At 54.8% G+C, this 18,175-nt stretch overlaps 1 protein-coding gene across 1 annotated transcript in view; it reads right to left on the bottom strand.

Moving 5' to 3' along the window:
- The window catches only part of LOC101946103 (prostasin-like), a 65,327-nt gene extending 51,327 nt beyond the window's left edge, over positions 1–14,000 (bottom strand). Inside the window, exons 1-2 of the mRNA XM_065590977.1 lie at positions 13,419–14,000; positions 11,174–11,200 (exon numbers count right to left, since the gene is read on the bottom strand). Coding sequence (XP_065447049.1) covers positions 11,174–11,200; positions 13,419–13,485 — 94 coding nt within the window. The 5' untranslated portion in view covers positions 13,486–14,000. The remainder of the gene's footprint in view (positions 1–11,173; positions 11,201–13,418) is intronic.
- Positions 14,001–18,175: the final 4,175 nt, after the last annotated feature.

Below are 18,175 nucleotides of genomic sequence, written 5' to 3'. Positions count from 1 at the left end.
CAGCCCCCGCCCAGCACCGTGCCAGCTCCCGGCCCAGCACCCGGCCGAGCACCGCACCGGCCCCCGGCCCCGCACCGCACCAGCCCCCGGAGCAGCACCATGCCAGCCCCTGGCCGAGCACCGCGCCGGCCCCCAGCCAAGTGCCCGCGCTGGCCCCCGGCCGAGCACCGCACAGCCCCCGGCCCAGCACCGCACCAGCCCCCGGCCGAGCACCGCACCGGTCCCTGGCCCAGCACCGTGCCGGCCCCGGCCCTCGGCCCAGCACCACGCTGGCCCCCGGCACGCACCACCGGCCCAGCACCGCGCCGGCCCCTGGCCCCGCGCCCCCGGCACGGCCCCCGGCCGAGCACCGCGTCGGCCCCGAACCCCGGCTCAGCACCGCTCTGGCCCCCGGCCGAGCACTGTGCCGGCCCCCGGCGAAGTGCCCGCACCGCCGGCCCAGCATCGCGCCGGCCCCCGGCCCAGCATTGCGCTGGCCCCCAGCCCCGCGCCCCCGGCATGGCCCCCGGCCCAGCACCACGCCGGCCCCCGCCCAGCACCGTGCCGGCCCCGGCCCCTGGCCCAGCACCGCGCCGGCCCCCGCCCAGCACCGCTCCGGCCCCGGCTCCCGGCCCAGCACCGCGCCGGCCCCGGCCCCCGGCTCAGCACCGTGCTGGCCCCAGCCCCCGGCTAAGCACCACACCGGCCCCTGGCCTGGCCCCCGGCCCAGCACCGCGCCAGTCCCCGGCGAAGTGCCCGCACCGCCGGCCCAGCATCGCGCTGGCCCCCGGTCCCGCATCCCCGGCCCAGCACCGCGCCGGCCCCCGCCCAGCACCGTGCCGGCGCCAGCCCCCGGCCAAGCACTGCGCCGGCCCTTGCCCCCGGCCGAGCACCGCAGCGGCCCCCGGCCCCGCACCGCACCGGCCCCCGGCCCAGCACCGCACCAGCCCCCGGCCGAGCACCGCGCCGGCCCCCGGACCAGCACCGCGCCGGCCCCCGCCCAGCACCGCGCCGGCCCCGGCCCCCGGCCCAGCACCGCGCTGGCCCCGGCCCTCAGCCCAGCACCGCGCTGGCCCCTGCGCCCGGCCCAGCACTGTGCTGGCCCCCGGCCAAGTGCCCGCACCACCGGCCCAGCACCGCGCCGGCCCCCGGCCGAGCACCGCGTCGGCCCTGAACCCCGGCTCAGCACCGCACCGGCCCCGGCCCCCGGCCCAGCACCACACCGGCCCCAGCCCCCGGCCCAGCACCGCGCCGGCCCCCGGCCGAGCACTGTGCCGGCCCCCAGCCCGGCCCCCGGCCCAGCACCGCGCTGGCCCCCGCCCAGCACCGTGCCGCCCCCCCCCCCCCCTTGGCTCCTCTGGCCGTGCTGCCCCCCCCCCTTTGCGTGCAGGAGGTCAGCGCCGGCCGGGCAGGCCAAGCTTCAGAGCGGAGCGTGGGCCCCGCCCGCTGGCGCCATGGTAACCCCTGTCTAAGGCGCCACTTTTGGAAAATGTGCTGAGGGGAAGTGGCTGCTTCCCCTGTATCCCCCTTAGATACGCTACTGGTGGGGATCACTGCCGGGGCACTATTTCAGCCCCACATTTTTGGGTGGACCTCCCACCGTGGGAGCTGCAGAGCACTCCCCCGCGACACACAAACACACACACCCTGGTGCTGGGAGGGGAACAGGGGAAAGGACAAAAGAAGCAAGAGAAGAAGAGAAAGGAGGGAGGGCTGGAGGAAACGGGAAACAAAACGGACAAACCCCAATGTCCCCAGTGATTCTAAGGGACAAAATCCCAGGTGTGGAATAAAATTCTGCCTCCTCAAGCTCGTGTTTTCCATGCCTAGAATTCAACTCCCACCCGATGGATCAGACTGAACAGGTTTCACACCTGGAGGAGGCTCTTACCTTCTACACAGGGACGTCTGCTTTCTAGTACAATCACGAAAAGGGAAGGAGAAAACTCGACAGAGGTTCCTCCTGCCGCTCACGTACGTGAACCCGAATGTTCTCTCAGTCCTCAAAGAGAGACCTCGAGACAGAGACGTGCTGAAGCAAAGCCCCAGGGGTCTCTGAGCTTTCCCGGGCCCCTCGCCTCTGTCCTGCCTGGCTGATGTCAGCATCTCTCTGTGAGGTCACCACCTTTGACCAATAGTCTGAGGTCCTGCAAAAGGCCTTTGTGATGTCACTGCCACGCCCCTCCCTTGCTGTGCTAATGTCCTGCCCCTGGCCAGGCACCTGGGAGCTTTGAGCTACTCCCTGTGGATCACCCCACTCAAGGCGTGTTCATTCTAGGAAGCAAGCCGACTAGACAGTAAAACCTCAGACGCTGCTCCCAATGCTACACTCCGTTTTTCAAAAATTAGTAGACTTGATGGCCAGAAGAGACCATTAGAGCATCTAATCTGACCCCCTGCATGTCACAGGCCTCCTGTATGACACCATAGCTACTTTGGGGGCAAACACATTCCAGAAAGGCATCTAGTCTTCATTCAATGACAGCAAGAGAGGGCGAATCCACCACTTTCCTTGGTAGCTTGTTCCTGTGGTGAATCATTCTCGCTGTTGAATATCTGTGCTTTATTTGTCATATGAATTTGTCTCTTTTCACCTTCCAGCCACTGGGTCTTGTTCTGCCTTTCTCTGCTCGATTAAAGAGCCCTTTAATAGCCAATCTTTTCTCTCCATTAAGGCACTTCAACACTTCAATGAAGTCACCTTTCAATCTTCTTTTGATAAGAAGGGAGGCTGAGGGTTCTCACCAGAGAGCCCAAAGGATGGCTCCTCCGGCCGTGCCATTCCGCCCCCGCGGCCCCCCCCCATGGCTCCTCCGGCCATGCCTTTCCGCCCCGTGCCCCCCCCTTGGCTCCTCTGGCTGTGCTGCCCCCCCCCCTTTGCATGCAGGAGGTCACGGCAGGCCAAGCTTCAGAGCGGAGCGTGGGCCCCGCCCGCTGGCGCCATGGTAACCCCTGACTAAGGCGCCGCTTTTGGAAAATGTGCTGAGGGGAAGTGGCTGCTTCCCCTGCACCGCTCCTAGCTACGCTACTGGTGGGGATCACTGCCGGGGCACTATTTCAGCCCCACATTTTTGGGTGGACCTCCCACCGTGGGAGCTGCAGAGCACTCCCCCGCGACACACAAACACACACACCCTGGTGCTGGGAGGGGAACAGGGGAAAGGACAAAAGAAGCAAGAGAAGAAGAGAAAGGAGGGAGGGTTGGAGGAAAAAGGGAAACAAAAAGGACAAACCCCAATGTCCCCAGTGATTCTAAGGGACAAAATCCCAGGTGTGGAATAAAATTCTGCCTCCTCAAGCTCGTGTTTTCCATGCCTAGAATTCAACTCCCACCCGATGGATCAGACTGAACAGGTTTCACACCTGGAGGAGGCTCTTACCTTCTACACAGGGACGTCTGCTTTCTAGTACAATCACGAAAAGGGAAGGAGAAAACTCGACAGAGGTTCCTCCTGCCGCTCACGTACGTGAACCCGAATGTTCTCTCAGTCCTCAAAGAGAGACCTCGAGACAGAGACGTGCTGAAGCAAAGCCCCAGGGGTCTCTGAGCTTTCCCGGGCCACTCGCCTCTGTCCTGCCTGGCTGATGTCAGCATCTCTCTGTGAGGTCACCACCTTTGACCAATAGTCTGAGGTCCTGCAAAAGGCCTTTGTGATGTCACTGCCACGCCCCTCCCTTGCGGTGCTAATGTCCTGCCCCTGGCCAGGCACCTGGGAGCTTTGAGCTACTCCCTGTGGATCACCCCACTCAAGGCGTGTTCATTTTAGGAAGCAAGCCGGCTAGACAGTAAAACCTCAGACGCTGCTCCCAATGCTACACTCCGTTTTTCAGAAATTAGTAGACTTGATGGCCAGAAGAGACCATTAGAGCATCTAATCTGACCCCCAGCATGTCACAGGCCTCCTGTATGACACCATAGCCACTTTGGGGGCAAACACATTCCAGAAAGGCATCTAGTCTTCATTAAATGTCATCAAGAGAGGGCGAATCCACCACTTTCCTTGGTAGTTTGTTCCTGTGGTGAATCATTCTCGCTGTTGAATATTTGTGCTTTATTTGTAATACGAATTTGTCTCTTTTCACCTTCCAGCCACTGGGTCTTGTTCTGCCTGTCTGATAGGGTGTTTCTCCCCCAATGGTTACTTCTCCCAGTGTTTGTCCAGCCCATAATGCTCGGATTCACCATTTGTTAGATCCACCACTTCCCCGTAATGAATAACCACATGGGCTGATCTTCTGCTCTTATCCAGTCACAAGCTAATGCATCTTAGCCCAGGCGGTCCCCTCTGCTGAGCGCTCTCCAGGAGTTCATTTGTCTCTGTGAATCTCCAGCCTGCGTCATCGGGACAGTACTCAAAGGTTGTCTCCATGGGTGTCCGGTCTTCAGATGCCCCATCAGATGTGGAACACAACAGCCTACGTTACCTAGCTCTGAAATTGTTCCCCACACAAACATATCGCAACGTCCATGACAATAAGCTGGACCTCAGAGACCCCACGCGCCCCTTTCAGGGTACATGATCTGACACAGATATAACACCCCTGCCATCACGAGGCTGGGAGAGTTTGGGCATGTCTGTCACAAGTGCTTAGGGAGTGAAGAAAGAGCATGTAGGGCTGGGATTATTATGGGGGTGAGGCTTCCAGGGAGGTTAGGTTAAGGTTATCATGGGAGGGATTAGGGATACAGTTAGCATGGGGTAAAGGTCATCATAGGTAAAGGGAGGTGCTATCAAGGGAGAACAGAAACTGAAAAGAGAGAACCCTGCGTCCCGTTGAAATCCGAGGGCTCATTCTGGGAAGCAGAATGCAATGAGGCTGGAATCACCTGGGTTCCCTTGTAATTCATGGGCACAGCCCCTTAAAGGTAAAAGTGTTATTTGCATAGGCCAGTTAAATTAACACAAACCATCTTGGTAAAACGTTAACTCATCCTGTCTTTGTTCTGCCAGTAGGTGGGAAAGAAAGAAAGAAAGAAAGAAAGAAAGAAAGAAAGAAAGAAAGAAAGAAAGAAAGAAAGAAAGAAAGAAAGAAAGAAAGAGAAATGCCACATTTCAATCCAGAACCTCACCCCCTTGAGAACCTTCAGCCAATGATACTCTTAACCTTGACCCCATTATAACCTTAGCCCTATGACAACCTTAAGTCTTGTCCCTAACCCCAATGATACCACCTTATCCCATCTCACTTCCCTCCCACAGCTGGGATAGGACCATAGGCGTGCACACGGGGTGTGCCGGGTGTGCCCAGGCACACCCTAATGCCCATGGGCCGGATCCGGCCCCTCAGGGCTTTGGATCCGGCCCGCGGGATTTGCCCCCTGTGGTGCCACAGGCCCCGCCCTGCTCTCAGAAGCGGCCGGCACGGCACCACGTCCCTGGGGCCCGGGAGGGGGGGGGGGGGGACAGAGGACTCTGTGTGTTGCTCCAGGCACCACCCCCCGCAGCTCCCATTGGCCGGCAACAGGGAACCGTGACCAATGGGAGCTTCATGGGAGGTACCTGGAGGCGTGGCAAGGGCAGCGTGCGGAGCCCTGTTCCCCTTCCCCCCAGGGGCTGCGCAGGGACGTGGTGAGTGGCGCGGCGCGGCATGGGGCCAGGGCAGGTAGATAGGCAGGGAGCGCGCCGCTGCAGGTAAGCGGAGCCAGGCTGGAGCCCGAAACCCTCCTGCCTCCTTCCCCACAACTCCCTGCTTTGAGCCCCCTGCCACACCCCACACCCCTCCTGCATTCCAACCCCCTGCCCTGAGCCCCCTGCCTGCACCCCACACCCCAACCCCCTGCCCTGAACCCCCCTGCCCCCTGCCCCCCAACTCCCTGCCCTGAGCCCCCTGCCTGCACCCCACACCCCTCCTGCATCCCAACCCCCTGACCGAGCCCCCTCCTGCACTCTGCATCCCTCCTGCACCCCAACCCCCTGCCCTGAGCCCCCTCATACAGCCCGCACCCCTCCTCTGCCCCAATCTCTTGCCGTGAGCCTCTTCCTGCACACCGCACCCCCTCCCATACCCTGCACTCCCTCCCACACCCCAACCTTTATGATGTTCGCCTTTAAAAAAAAATTTCCCTGGGTGCACACCCTAATGAAATGTGCTGCACATGCCTATGGATAGGACCCAGGATTCCTGGCTGCCAATCTCATTCCCATTGCACGTTCCCAGGGCAGATGTGGAATTTTGGCTGGCGTGAGGACAGCAGGGCTGTCCTGGGGCAGTGGGTGGAGTCTGGGGAATTGTGGGTGGAGCTACTGACACTCATTCCCCTCCACACACTTTGTCAGGTCCCAGGAATTCCTCTGGATGTCCCCACCCTCATCTGCCCCTGCACACTCAGTAATATCTTCCTCTTCTCTTATTTTGCTCCCCAGGTGCTCAGGGGAGTTGGAAGCAGACAGGTAAGACACCCACCGCAAAACTCCAGCCTTACCTGCCCTGGAGACATGGCATGAGAATGAGGCTGGAAGCCAGGACTCCTGGGTTCTCTCCCCAGCTCTGGGAGAGGAGTGGGGGCTAGGGGGTTAGAGCAGGTGTTTTGGGGAGTCAGGATGCTGGGTTCTTTGCTCATGCCATTGTCATGCAGTCCAGTGTGGTTCATGACTGTGAGTGCCTATCTCAGGGCAGACTGTCAAAAACAGGGCAGACACCCCAGAGTGGTGGTATGTTGTATAATTTCACCAAGCCAGTAACAAATGTGACAGTCTCACCATGGGGTCACAGACAGGCCCCTTAGCCTCTCCAGTCTATCTTGCCACCCAGACAAACTGCACTTCATGATGAATGGTCCCAAAAATCCCACCACAGTCCCAGGACACCAGTCACTAACCCCAGCTCAATTGGTGCCCCAGACCCTACACTAAAGACAGCATCTTTAGCCAGTCCTGTAATATACGAGCTAAAGGTTTATTTACTGTGGAAGAGGAAGAAGAGAGTTATTGACTGGCTAAAGCAAGTAACCACGCACACACCAGTCAGTTACCAGCTAACACCTGAGCGTGTGTCCCAGGGCAGCCACCCCCTCCTTACCCTGGGCAACAATTTGGTATCAGGTTCCCTGTACAACTGGCATCCGGGGCCTTTCCCCAATGACCCTTCTCTGGGTTCTCCTGTGAAATCAGCTGCACCTTGTTGAGCTCCCCGGCACCCACCGTTTTATTCCTGCACAGTTTGGCAATATTCTTCTTAGAGAGCTGGTTATACACCAGTCTCTTCCTGTTTCCTTTGACTACCCTAGTTTAACTGCTGCAGGTCACAATACTCCTAGTGCATTCAGCATCCCACCGCTGCCACCATCTGTCACAGAGCCACAGGATCGGTGCTACGGCCCCAGCTTTGGAACTGTCTCTAGGAGGATCCCCTTCAGCAAAATACTTGGGTTTGTTAGTCACCTGGCACACAGCACATGGGGTTCTTTGGGGAGCACAGATAAACCATGGCCCATTCTGGTCAGCCCAGAGGCCCAGCCGTGCTGTAGTGAACCCCATGTTCAAGCTCTGTCTGACACCCTGGGTCAGTCCCCAGGTGTGAACCCTGACTCTCTCCAGCACTCAACCCTTATCCCCCCCCCACCCTTCCCCAGTCCTTTGTTCTGGAGCTGGGGGGTTCTTCTCGGCTTCCCTGCTGAGAGGTGGGGAAATCCATCTCCCGCTGGGGCGCTGGCCACCAGGTATCAATGGCTGGTGGTTGGATTTTCCATCATCTTCATGGATTCTCCACTGACATGGGGTTGGCCCGTCCTTTTCCAGTGCCCTGGCCAGGCTCAGACAGCGAGGCGACAGTCACGCCTCAGGGCTTGTCTACACTTGAAATGCTGCAGGGGGTCTCTCATCAGTGTAGTTAATCCACTTCCCCGAGAGCCCATAGCTGGGGCGAAGGGAGAATTCACCCACTGACCTAGAGCTGGCGACGCCCGGGGTTAGGTCAGTTTAACTTGCCCGGGGGTGTGTGTGGATTTTTCACACTGCTGAGTGACCTAGTGATACTGACCGAATTTCCCAGCGCAGGGGAGGGTGGTGTCTCTAGCCTGCCCTGAGAGCAAACAGTCCTTTCCCACACACGGGGAAACAATGCGGCATGCAGGGGAAACTGAGGTACAGCTAGGGACTGTAAAAATATTTCAGAAAATTCCCACTCAGTCTGGGAAGTCAGAGCTGTGCCTGGCACGATGGGGACCCAGGTTTTGGTCGGGGAGAAGGTCTGTGCAGTGCCAAGCATGATGCAGGGACTGAGCTCAGTTGGGGGGGGGGCGTGTCTGTGCCCAGGGGCCCTGATCTTGGTCAGTGGCTGTACAGCGCCTGACACAACGGGGGCCCCAATCTCGGTGGGGGGCGGGCTGCACAGCCCCCAGCGCGATGGGCAGTGCCCACACTCCGCTATCCCACCGCTAATACCAAGCAGTGGAGCCAGTGGGAGGCGGTGACGGTGGCAGGACTGGCCCGAGCGGGAGCCGGCACCAGCTGCTGTGGGGCAGGTCGCAGCTGCTGCTGGGAGGAGACAGAATTTGCAAAGCCGATTTATTGATGATTTTCGGAGCACAACCGGTGGGATCAAAGCGGCTGTGGGGCCCTTCCCCACTGGCATCCCAATCACCCCGGGGCGGGAGGTATTGCAAAGTTGCAGGAAGGGCTGGATATGACCCCTTTTCCCCTGCGCTCCCCACTCCCCATAGCTACCCCCTCAGCTTCCATCCACCACCCTCTCCCAGCCATGTCCCACAGGCCCCAGCAATGTGGGGCCCAGACCTGGTGCCAAGGGGGGTCTATACACACCCCGGCTGGCGGGGGGTTCCCATGTGACCTGGAGGTGCATCTGTTCCAGGGGGTTGGCATGGGTGGGAGCCCCAATGGGGCAGGTCACAGGGCTGTCAGCAGGAGCCCAGCAAGGAGTGGTGCAGCCAGAGCCAGCGCTAGGCATGAGCAGACTAAGCTATTGCTGAGGGACCCCAGTGGGGTAGTACCGGGACTGAGTACAGCAGGAGAGACGATCGAGAGGCCAGCGTCACCCGTGACATTCTGGATCCAGTTGACATAGACTGGGACCTGGACGTACACCCTTGGGAGTGGGGGTGGGGAGTCTCTGCCCCAGCTGATGATCCCAGTCAGGACGAAGCTGCCATTCCTTGGACAGACCAGAGGCCCCCCGGAGTCAAACTAGGTTGAGAGAGAGGGACACTAGGGTCAATGAGGTCGGCCCCTTTGCCTCCCTTCCCACAAAGTGGCTCCTGTTTTTCCTCTCTCAGAGCCAGAGAGAGAACCCAGGAGTTCTGGCCCCCAGCCCTCCTGCTTTAACCCACTAGACCCCACTCCTCTCCCAGAACCAGGGAGAGAACCCAGGAGTTCTGGCTCCCAGCCCCCCCTGCTCTAACCCACCAGACCCCACTCCCCTCCCAGAACCAGGGAGAGAACCCAGGAGTTCTGGCCCCCAGCCCTCCTGCTTTAACCCACTAGACCCCACTCCTCTCCCAGAACCAGGGAGAGAACCCAGGAGTCCTGGCTCCCAGCCCCCCTGCTCTAACCCACTAGACCCCACTCCCCTCCCGGAGCTGGGGATAAAACCCAGTTCCCTCCCATGCCATGTCCTGCTGCAGTGCTGGGAGCAGAGCTACTGCCCTTGTTAGATTTGTTTTCTCTGAGATTAAGCTCAGGTTAAGTTTAACCCTCTCAGTTCGGTGGGGCCAGAGCTCAGAGAGTTCCCCCCACCATCCTAGGGTGACTTGTCAGATCTCCCAGAATGCACTGCTGCTGAGAGAGCTGCTTTCTCCATCAATGAGATGCCGTGGAAGATCAAATTAAAACATCACCCACGCGGGCCTTTTTTGAGAGGAAAGGCCAATGTTTGCAAACAGAACAATGTGCCAGATAATTTCAAGCAGCCCCAGTACTGCCCCCCTAAGCCAAGTAGCCCACCTTGCAGGGGCCATTAGGGTCACCCCTGGACCCAGCGCACAGCATGTCATCTTGGATCCAGTGGCTCTGTTCCCCAAAGTTCTCTCTGCAGGTCGACACATTGACGAGAGGAACCTGCACCTCCTGAAGCGTCCGGGGTGGCTGAAGAGTATCTGGAATGAGAGAGCCGGGGATGAAGCCCTGTGGGAGGCCAAGGGAGCTGGAAAGGATGGCAACGTGCTGGGAAAAATCTCTCCGAGTGTAACATGGTGGCTGGGCATGTGAGCAACGTCACCATCAAGGACTGCAGATCAGAGTGCACATAAACGTCACAGTCAGGGGAGATTGTGTGTGAGCGCGTGCAGTGCTGCCCCCTGATGGAGAGGACCGGGCAGTGTGTGTGTCTGTTTATGTGTGTGCATGTGCACACAGGGTTTCCCTTGTAGCTACACAGCCCTGAGTGTTCAGAGCTCAGAGGAAGGGCTCTCAGATCACCCCCAATCACCCATTAGACCCACCAAGCTCCCATCCCCACTCACCTTTACACTCCGACCCGTTTTTGCCCCAACCAGTAACCCAGCACTTTTCCCCTGCTGGGAACTGGGTGGAGGGGCCAAGCAGGGAGATGGGACGGATGGTGTCCGTGAAATTGACAGGTTCCGTCAGCTGCACCAGGGCGATGTCGGCGAAGAACGTGCTCTGGTTGTAGTTGGGGTGCCTGAAGATGCCATTCACAGGGGACGAGATCCGGGTGGGGGAGGGGTTGGAGAGCTGGTACTCCCCCAGGTTCATGCGATACGCAGAGTCAGGGAGAAAGCTGGGAGAGGAGGGGCAGAAAATACTGATCAAGGGGGGGAAGATAGACTGTGAACAGAGACAAAAATGCAGCCACTTCTGGGGCAGAGAGGCTGAACAACAACCATACAGCAACGCGATGCCCCACTGCACCATGGGGATAGTTTAACCAAGAGCAGGGGGTCAGTGATGGAGCTGAGGCCACAGCCAGATGTCACTGCAAGCCAAGTAAGGGCAGCCTGGGATCCCCTTCCAGGGTTACTCACCGATTGAAGCAGTGAGCGGCTGACACCACCCACTGGGCGGAGATGAGGGATCCTCCGCAGATGTGGTGGTATTCAGATTTTTCATTATCATATTCCTGCACACTGACCTGCCAGGGCCATTGACCCTCCTGGGCATCCTGCCCCCCGATGATACGGCTGAACACTGCACAAACCAGGGAGCCATGTTAACACAGGACAAGGTGCACCTCTCCCTCCCAGAACTAAGGCTAGAACCCAGGAGTCCTGAGTCTTTACCTGGCTGGTCTTGACTCTCCTCAGCACCTGTGAAGGGAACAGAAATGTTGGGGAGACATTACAGCATCGGGGCCATGGGGACAAGAGCAGCATTAGGATCCGATTGAAGGCAGGAGGGTGGAAGGTGCAGAACTACTAACTGTGGTATGTATCATTTCAATCAGCTTCTGTACCAGACGACTGGGGATAGCTCACATGACGCCGATTTTTAAAAAGGGCTCCAGAGGTGATCCCGGCAATTACAGGCTGGTAAGCCTGACTTCAGTACTGGGCAAACTGGCTGAAACTATAATAAAGAACAATATTGTCAGACACATAGATTAACTTAATTTGTTGAGGAAGAGTCAACATGGTTTTATTAAAGGAAAATCATGCCTCACCAATCTACTAGAATTCTTTGAGGGGGTCAACAAGCATGTGGACCAAGGGGATCCAGTGGATATAGTGTACTTAGATTTTCAGAAAGCCTTTGACAAGGTCCCTCACCAAAGGCTCTTAAGCATATTAAGCTGCAATGGGATAAGAGGGAAGGTCCTCTCAATGATTGGTAACTGGTTAAAAGGTAAGAAACAAAGAGTAGGTATAAATGGTCAGTTTTCATGGAGAGTGGTAAATAGTGGTGTCCCCCAGGGGTCTGTTCTAGGACCAGTCCTATTCAACATATTCATAAATGATCTGGAAAAAGGGGTAAACAGTGAGGTGGCAAAATTTGCAGATGATACACAATTATTAAAGATAGTTAAGTCCCAGGCAGACTGCGAAGAGCTACAAAAGGATCTCTCAAAACTGGGTAACTGGGCAACAAAATGGCAGATGAAATTCACTGTTGATAAATGCAAAGTAATGCACATTGGAAAACATAATCCCAACTATAGATATAAGATGATGGGGTCTAAATTAGCTGTTACCACTCAAGAAAGAGATCTTGGAGTCATTGTGCATAGTTCTCTGAAAACAGCCACTCAATGTGCAGCGGCAGTCAAAAAAGCGAACAGAATGCTGGGAATCATTAAGAAAGGGATAGAGAATAAGACAGAAAATATCATATTGCCTCTATATAAATCCTTGGTACGCCCACATCTTGAATACTGTGTGCAGATGTGGTCGCCCCATGTCAAAAAACATATTGGAATTGGAAAAGGTTCAGAAAAGAGCAATAAAAATGATGAGGGGTCTGGAACGGCTTCCATATGAGGAGAGATTAATAAGACTGGGACTCTTCAGCTTGGAAAAGAGACGGCTAAGGGGAGATATGATTGAGGTCTATAAAATTATGACTGGTGTGGAGAAAATAGATAAGGAAGTGTTGTTTACTACTGCTTGTAACACAAGAACTAGGGGTTGAAATTTATAGGCAGCAGGTTTAAAACAAATAAAAGGCAGTATTTCTTCAGACAACACACAGTCAACCTGTGGAACTCCTTGCCAGAGGATGTTCTGAAGGCCAAGACCACAACAGGGTTCAAAAAAAGAACTAGATAAATTCATGTAGGATAGGTCCATCAATGGCTATTAGCCAGGCTGGACAGGGATGGTGTCCCTAGCCTCTGTTCGCCAGAAGCTGGGAATGGGTGACAGGGGATGGATCACTGGATGATTCCCTGTTCTGTTCACTCCCTCTGGGGCACCTGGCACTGGCCACTGTTGGAAGAGAGGACACTGGGCTAGATGGACCTTTGGCCTGACCCAGTCTGGCCATTCTTATATACTTATGTTCTTATAGGGCTGGAATACAAGCCCCACCACTGTCCCATAGCTCCTCCCATAATCCCCCTACCGCCCCCCAAATTGTAGGTGGCTACCATATGTCAGTAGGTTTCAGAGTGAACATCGACATGAGACAAGCGAGGGCTGCTCTCCGCTCTCTCAGGGCCACATGTGCTCCTTCCACCCAGCCAAGCCTGAGGGCAGGAGATTGGGGCATAACAAATGGGAGGGGGGCTGGAGGCTGTGGGTCCTGTGGGGGCTAGTCAGAGGGGTGGGAGGGGTCAAGCTGGGGATGTCTGCGGGGGTGGGGATCAGGGTCCCTTCATGCACAGCAGGGCCTGGGGACCGGCACTGTCATTTCTGCCCCTCTCTGGGCAGGATCTGTTTTCCTCACATCCCCCGAGACCCACAAACCCACGAACCCAGGCGCTGGGAAAGCGTCAGAGCCAGTCCCCGGGGCAGGATCTGGATCTGATCTGCCCCTTCTGGTCTGTTCCCCGTGGCTCTGCAGGGCTCTGGTTCCCTTGCTCCCTCTTACCCTGCGCTGGGGACGGCAGCACCACCAGCAGGAGCAGTGCGGCCAGCGGGGAGCAGAGTCCCGCCATGATCCACCCCCACAGGAGCTCTGGGTCGGCGTGGCCCAGCTCAGCCTCCAGTGAGCGGAGCAGGAAGCCCCGGCTTCGAGGCAGGGGGTTATAAACCCAGCTGGAGCCGCCTCCGTGGGTGTGGGGGCTGAGTTTGGCCGGACCCCCTGCCAGATGTGCTGATGCTGAGGAAGCCAAGGCACCTCGGACTCTGGTTCTCCAGCTGTCTGGCTCAGAGCCCAGCGGTTACATTTCTGATTCACAGGAATGTGAAAGCAGAAGCTCATGGACCCTCATCTCCACCCCCTTTCCCATTGTGAGACACGCCCATTCACTGCCTGGCTCTCCTCTGCACGGAATCTCTTTTCCTCACATCCCCCAGACCTACAAACCCACGAGTCCAGGCCCTGGGAAAGGGACCGAGCCAGTCCACTGGGTCAGGCTTGTCCCCTCTGGTCTGTTCCCCCCCTGGGGGCAGGATTGTCCTCTTCTCTGTTCCCTCCGGGGGAAGTTTGGCTGGTGGGGGTGGGGGTTCCTTTGACAACCCATCTGATATTTAAATTACTTCTCCCTGCTTGGCTTACAGGCAGTCAAACTGGTAGCGGCAACATGGAAGCTCCCAACCTGCTTTCCAGCCAGCTCTCCTGTCTCTGGCTGGTTTCAGCAAGTGGCCGGCTGGCAGATGCTTGTCCAAGGCTGTTCTTAAAAGCCTTCAATGACAGATATATTCCACAACCTCCCTCGAAAGCCTATTCCAAACACCTTAACTACCCTTAGAGTTAGGAAGCTCTTCCTAATATCTAATGTAGCTCTCCCTTCAGTCTCCTCAAGATTAAACAAGGTCAGTTTTTTTAACCTGTCCATGTAGGTCAGGTTTTCTGAACCTTTGATCATTTTTCTTGTTCTCCTCTGGACTCTCGAATTTGTTCACATCTTTCCTAAAGCGTGGTGTCCAGAATTCAGCACAGTATGTCACCTGAGACTTCACCATAGAGTGGGCAAATGACCTCCCATGTCTTACTGACGACACTGCTTTTAATACAGCCCCAAAAGATATTAGCCTTTTTTGCAACAGCATCCCCTTGTTGACTCATATTCAATTTGCAAAAAGAAGAACAGGAGGACTTGTGGCACCTTAGAGACTAACAAATTTATTAGAGCATAAGCTTTCGTGGACTACAGCCCACTTCTTCGGATGCATAGAATTAATGGACACAAATCTGACATCAGGAATCAAAATACTCAAAAACCAGTGGGAGAACACTTTAACCTGTCTGGTCATTCAGTGACAGACCTGCGGGTGGCTATATTACAACAGAAAAACTTCAAAAACAGACTCCAAAGAGAGACTGCAGAGCTAGAATTGATATGGAAACTAGACACAATCAACTCCGGTTTGAATAAGGACTGGGAATGGCTGAGCCATTACAAACATTGACTCTATCTCCCCTTGTAAGTATTCTCACACTTCTTATCAAACTGTCTGTACTGAGCTAGCTTGATTATCACTTCAAAAGTTTTTTTTCTCTTAACTAATTGGCCTCTCAGAGTTGGTAAGACAACTCCCACCTGTTTATGCTCTCTGTATGTGTGTATATATATCTCCTCAATATATGTTCCATTCTATGCATCCGAAGAAGTGGGCTGTAGTCCACGAAAGCTTATGCTCTAATAAATGTGTTAGTCTCTAAGGTGCCACAAGTACTCCTGTTCTTCTTTTTGCGGATACAGACTAACACGGCTGTTACTCTGAAACATATTCAATTTGAGATCTGCTATAGCCCCCAGGTCCTTTCCAGCAAAACAAACACCCAGCCAGTGATTCCCCATTTTGTAGTTGTGCATTTGATTTTTCCTTCCTACTTTGCGCTCGTCTTTCTTGAATTTCCTTTCATTGATTTCAGACGAACTCTCCAACTTGTCAAGGTCTTTTCGAATTCTGATCCTGGACTCTGATTCATCACTAGGCTTGGAAGGATCAGATTGTTACCAGTAAATGTCAATTTCACTGCATCAACCCAAACCAATGAATATTTCCATCAGCAATCATCAAAATTTACCAATAGGAAACATAAGAAAAATGTATCAGAGGGGTAGCCGTGTTAGTCTGGATCTGTAAAAAGCAACAAAGAGTCCCGTGGCACCTTATAGACTAACAGACGTAGTGGAGCATAAGCGTTCGTGGGTGAATACCCACTTCGTCGGATGCAATTGAGTATTCACCCACGAACGCTTATGCTCCACTACGTCTGTTAGTCTATAAGGTGCCACAGGAGACTCTGTCGCTTTTTACATAAGAAAAATGCTGCTTGAAAACTTAGAGTCAAAATCCAATGATTTAGACTTGTGAATTAGGCTTGTTACGAACGGGCTAGTGAATGGAGAGGTCTGATTTGAGGTTTACTTTGTATATTTTCACGTGTGGTGTTCACATTTTGTGTCCTTGTGGTTATAAAGCTTAGACGCTTTGGATTGCATTTGCTATCAGTAAAATAATTGCCTGACCCCTCCCCCCCCGGACCCACACACACACATTTCCTGCAACTGAACAAAATTAAATAGGTAAAAATAGAAAAAATGCTTAAAAATAAATATTGTTATCTGTCAAAATTATCAACAAAATAAAAATTCAATTCTACTGAGCCTATTCCTACCCAGGCCGGGCAGACACCAGGTCTGTAGCCATCGTTTGGCTGACTTACAGTTACAATTGATACAGTCGATTATCTAAGCCATTGTATTGTCCAGCATGGCCATGCCCTGCTCTCAGATCCGGCTTCCACCAGGTCAGGGGCTGGCATCTGAGCCTTGACTGACCATCCAGCCGTGAATTTTGGTTTCCTGGAAGTCAGTGGCTGGGGCATAAAAGCCTGTGCATGAGGAATTGTGAGAGATAAAACAGTGTCCAGTAGGTTGGCGTTGGCACCCCGGTTGCTGCCCCTTGCCACCCTGAAATGGCAGGCTGGGTTCTCCTCTTCTGCCAGGGTTATTGGATGAGCGCTGGGCATCGCACGATGTGTCACATTTCTTTTAAAGCTCTGAGCTCCAGGAGTCAGGTGATCACTGATATTCTCAAGGGGTCAGTTATTCGTCTTTGTGGTGCCAGATTAAAACTTGACATGAAGGCTCAGAAAACCAGAAGCTGCGTTTGCCCCTTTTCCCCACCTCTGACCCCCCCGAAAATCAGTAGGGTTCTGGCCATTGGCACCTAGAACATTCCCGGGACTTTTGGAATGCCCTGGATGTGGCGTTCAAACGCGGTCACCTTACAGACAGGATCACTGCTGCACCCTGGCTTTGATAGAGACTTTGGAGGAACCGCTTCAGGGCACCTGACCTTCAAGGGATCCCCCTCTTCCTTCAGGGTCAGCCGTGTGGCTGCAATGGTCCATTGTCCAACTCCGGCAGACCCCGGCTGAGTTCACACGCTCTGCCTGCCGGAGATCCCTGGGGGATCAGTGTCAGTTGTTCAGTCCTTAGGGCTCCATTGTCTTGGCCAACCCTCCATTGACACGGGTCTGTTTCAGCCAGTCCTATAACAACCCAGCCACCCTACCCTGGTTATGTCACCCAAGCACCCTATGTTTCCTTCTTTGCCCTTAAAATGGCTTTTAAACTTTTTCCACTCCTAGGTAGCAATGCACCATAGAAAGGGAAACTGAGGCACACATCAGCATCCTAAAAATAGGACAGGAGATTCCTACTTCATCACAGCCCCACCTCATTCAAAAGGTCGGTGTGAACCTGCCAGGAGCTATTGGCTGAGGATTGGTTTAGGTGGGGGTAGGGGTGGGGGAAGAGAGATCACACAGGAGCTGAGGAGAGATGAAAGACAGAACAGAGGAGAGCAGAGAGAGCGGCAGAGGCAGGAGCCTGTGAGCAGTGTGACGCCAGGAAAAGCTACACCGAGAGTTTGGGGCTGTGCTGGCTAAAGGAGCTGGGGAGGGGAGCTGAAAGCTAAAAAAACTGCTCCTTTCATTCTCAGCTCCTCCTGGGTTTGGAGAAGCAGGACTTTGTATGCTCCGTGTGTAACCACCAGGAAGCTTACATAGATCCCTGGGGCTCTGTGTGCGTGTAGCTCAGAGGAACCATGCTGGTTTGGGGAAGGATTGCAGGCGTTTTGCTCGGAGGATGGGTGTGACACTTGCTTTGTCTCTTTGAACCCCTTCTTGATCTAGGTCAGTTTCAACCAGTCCCTTAATGACCCTATTCATTCCTCCCAGACAGAACGGTGACAAACACCCCCCTGTGCCACTTGGTCTCCCCTGAGAGCAAACTGGAGCCTGTTTTCCCCTGGGGAAAAGTGAGGCTTCCTAAAAATATTACAGAAAATCCCCACTTTGTCTGTCCCCATGTCCCCTGTCTAGCGAATCCTACTTAGTTGATGGTGAGTCCTTCTGTCATAAAACAGTTTTATTGTCCTTGAGTCACATAATCAGGGTAACAACACTTTATTCCTCCTGACCCCAAAACAGAGAAACTGGGAATCCCACACCAGCCAGATAACAAAAGCACGGGTCTGACAACCACCAATCAAGTGTTAACACTGCAAGGACCTTTGTCTGAATGTGTATAAAAGATCTGTAAAATGTGTGTAAGACAGAGTTTTTGTACTAAGGTGCAAAGCTCTCTTTTCTTCTGCAGAATAAAGCAACTCTTCCTTATCCCTGTCTGGCTGTTATTGGCTCTCAGCTAGGTGGACCCGATATTT

The sequence above is a fragment of the Chrysemys picta genome, chromosome 4 (assembly GCF_011386835.1).
Source record: "Chrysemys picta bellii isolate R12L10 chromosome 4, ASM1138683v2, whole genome shotgun sequence".
Lineage (NCBI taxonomy): Eukaryota > Metazoa > Chordata > Testudines > Emydidae > Chrysemys > Chrysemys picta.
This window is presented reverse-complemented; position numbering and strand designations above follow the sequence as displayed.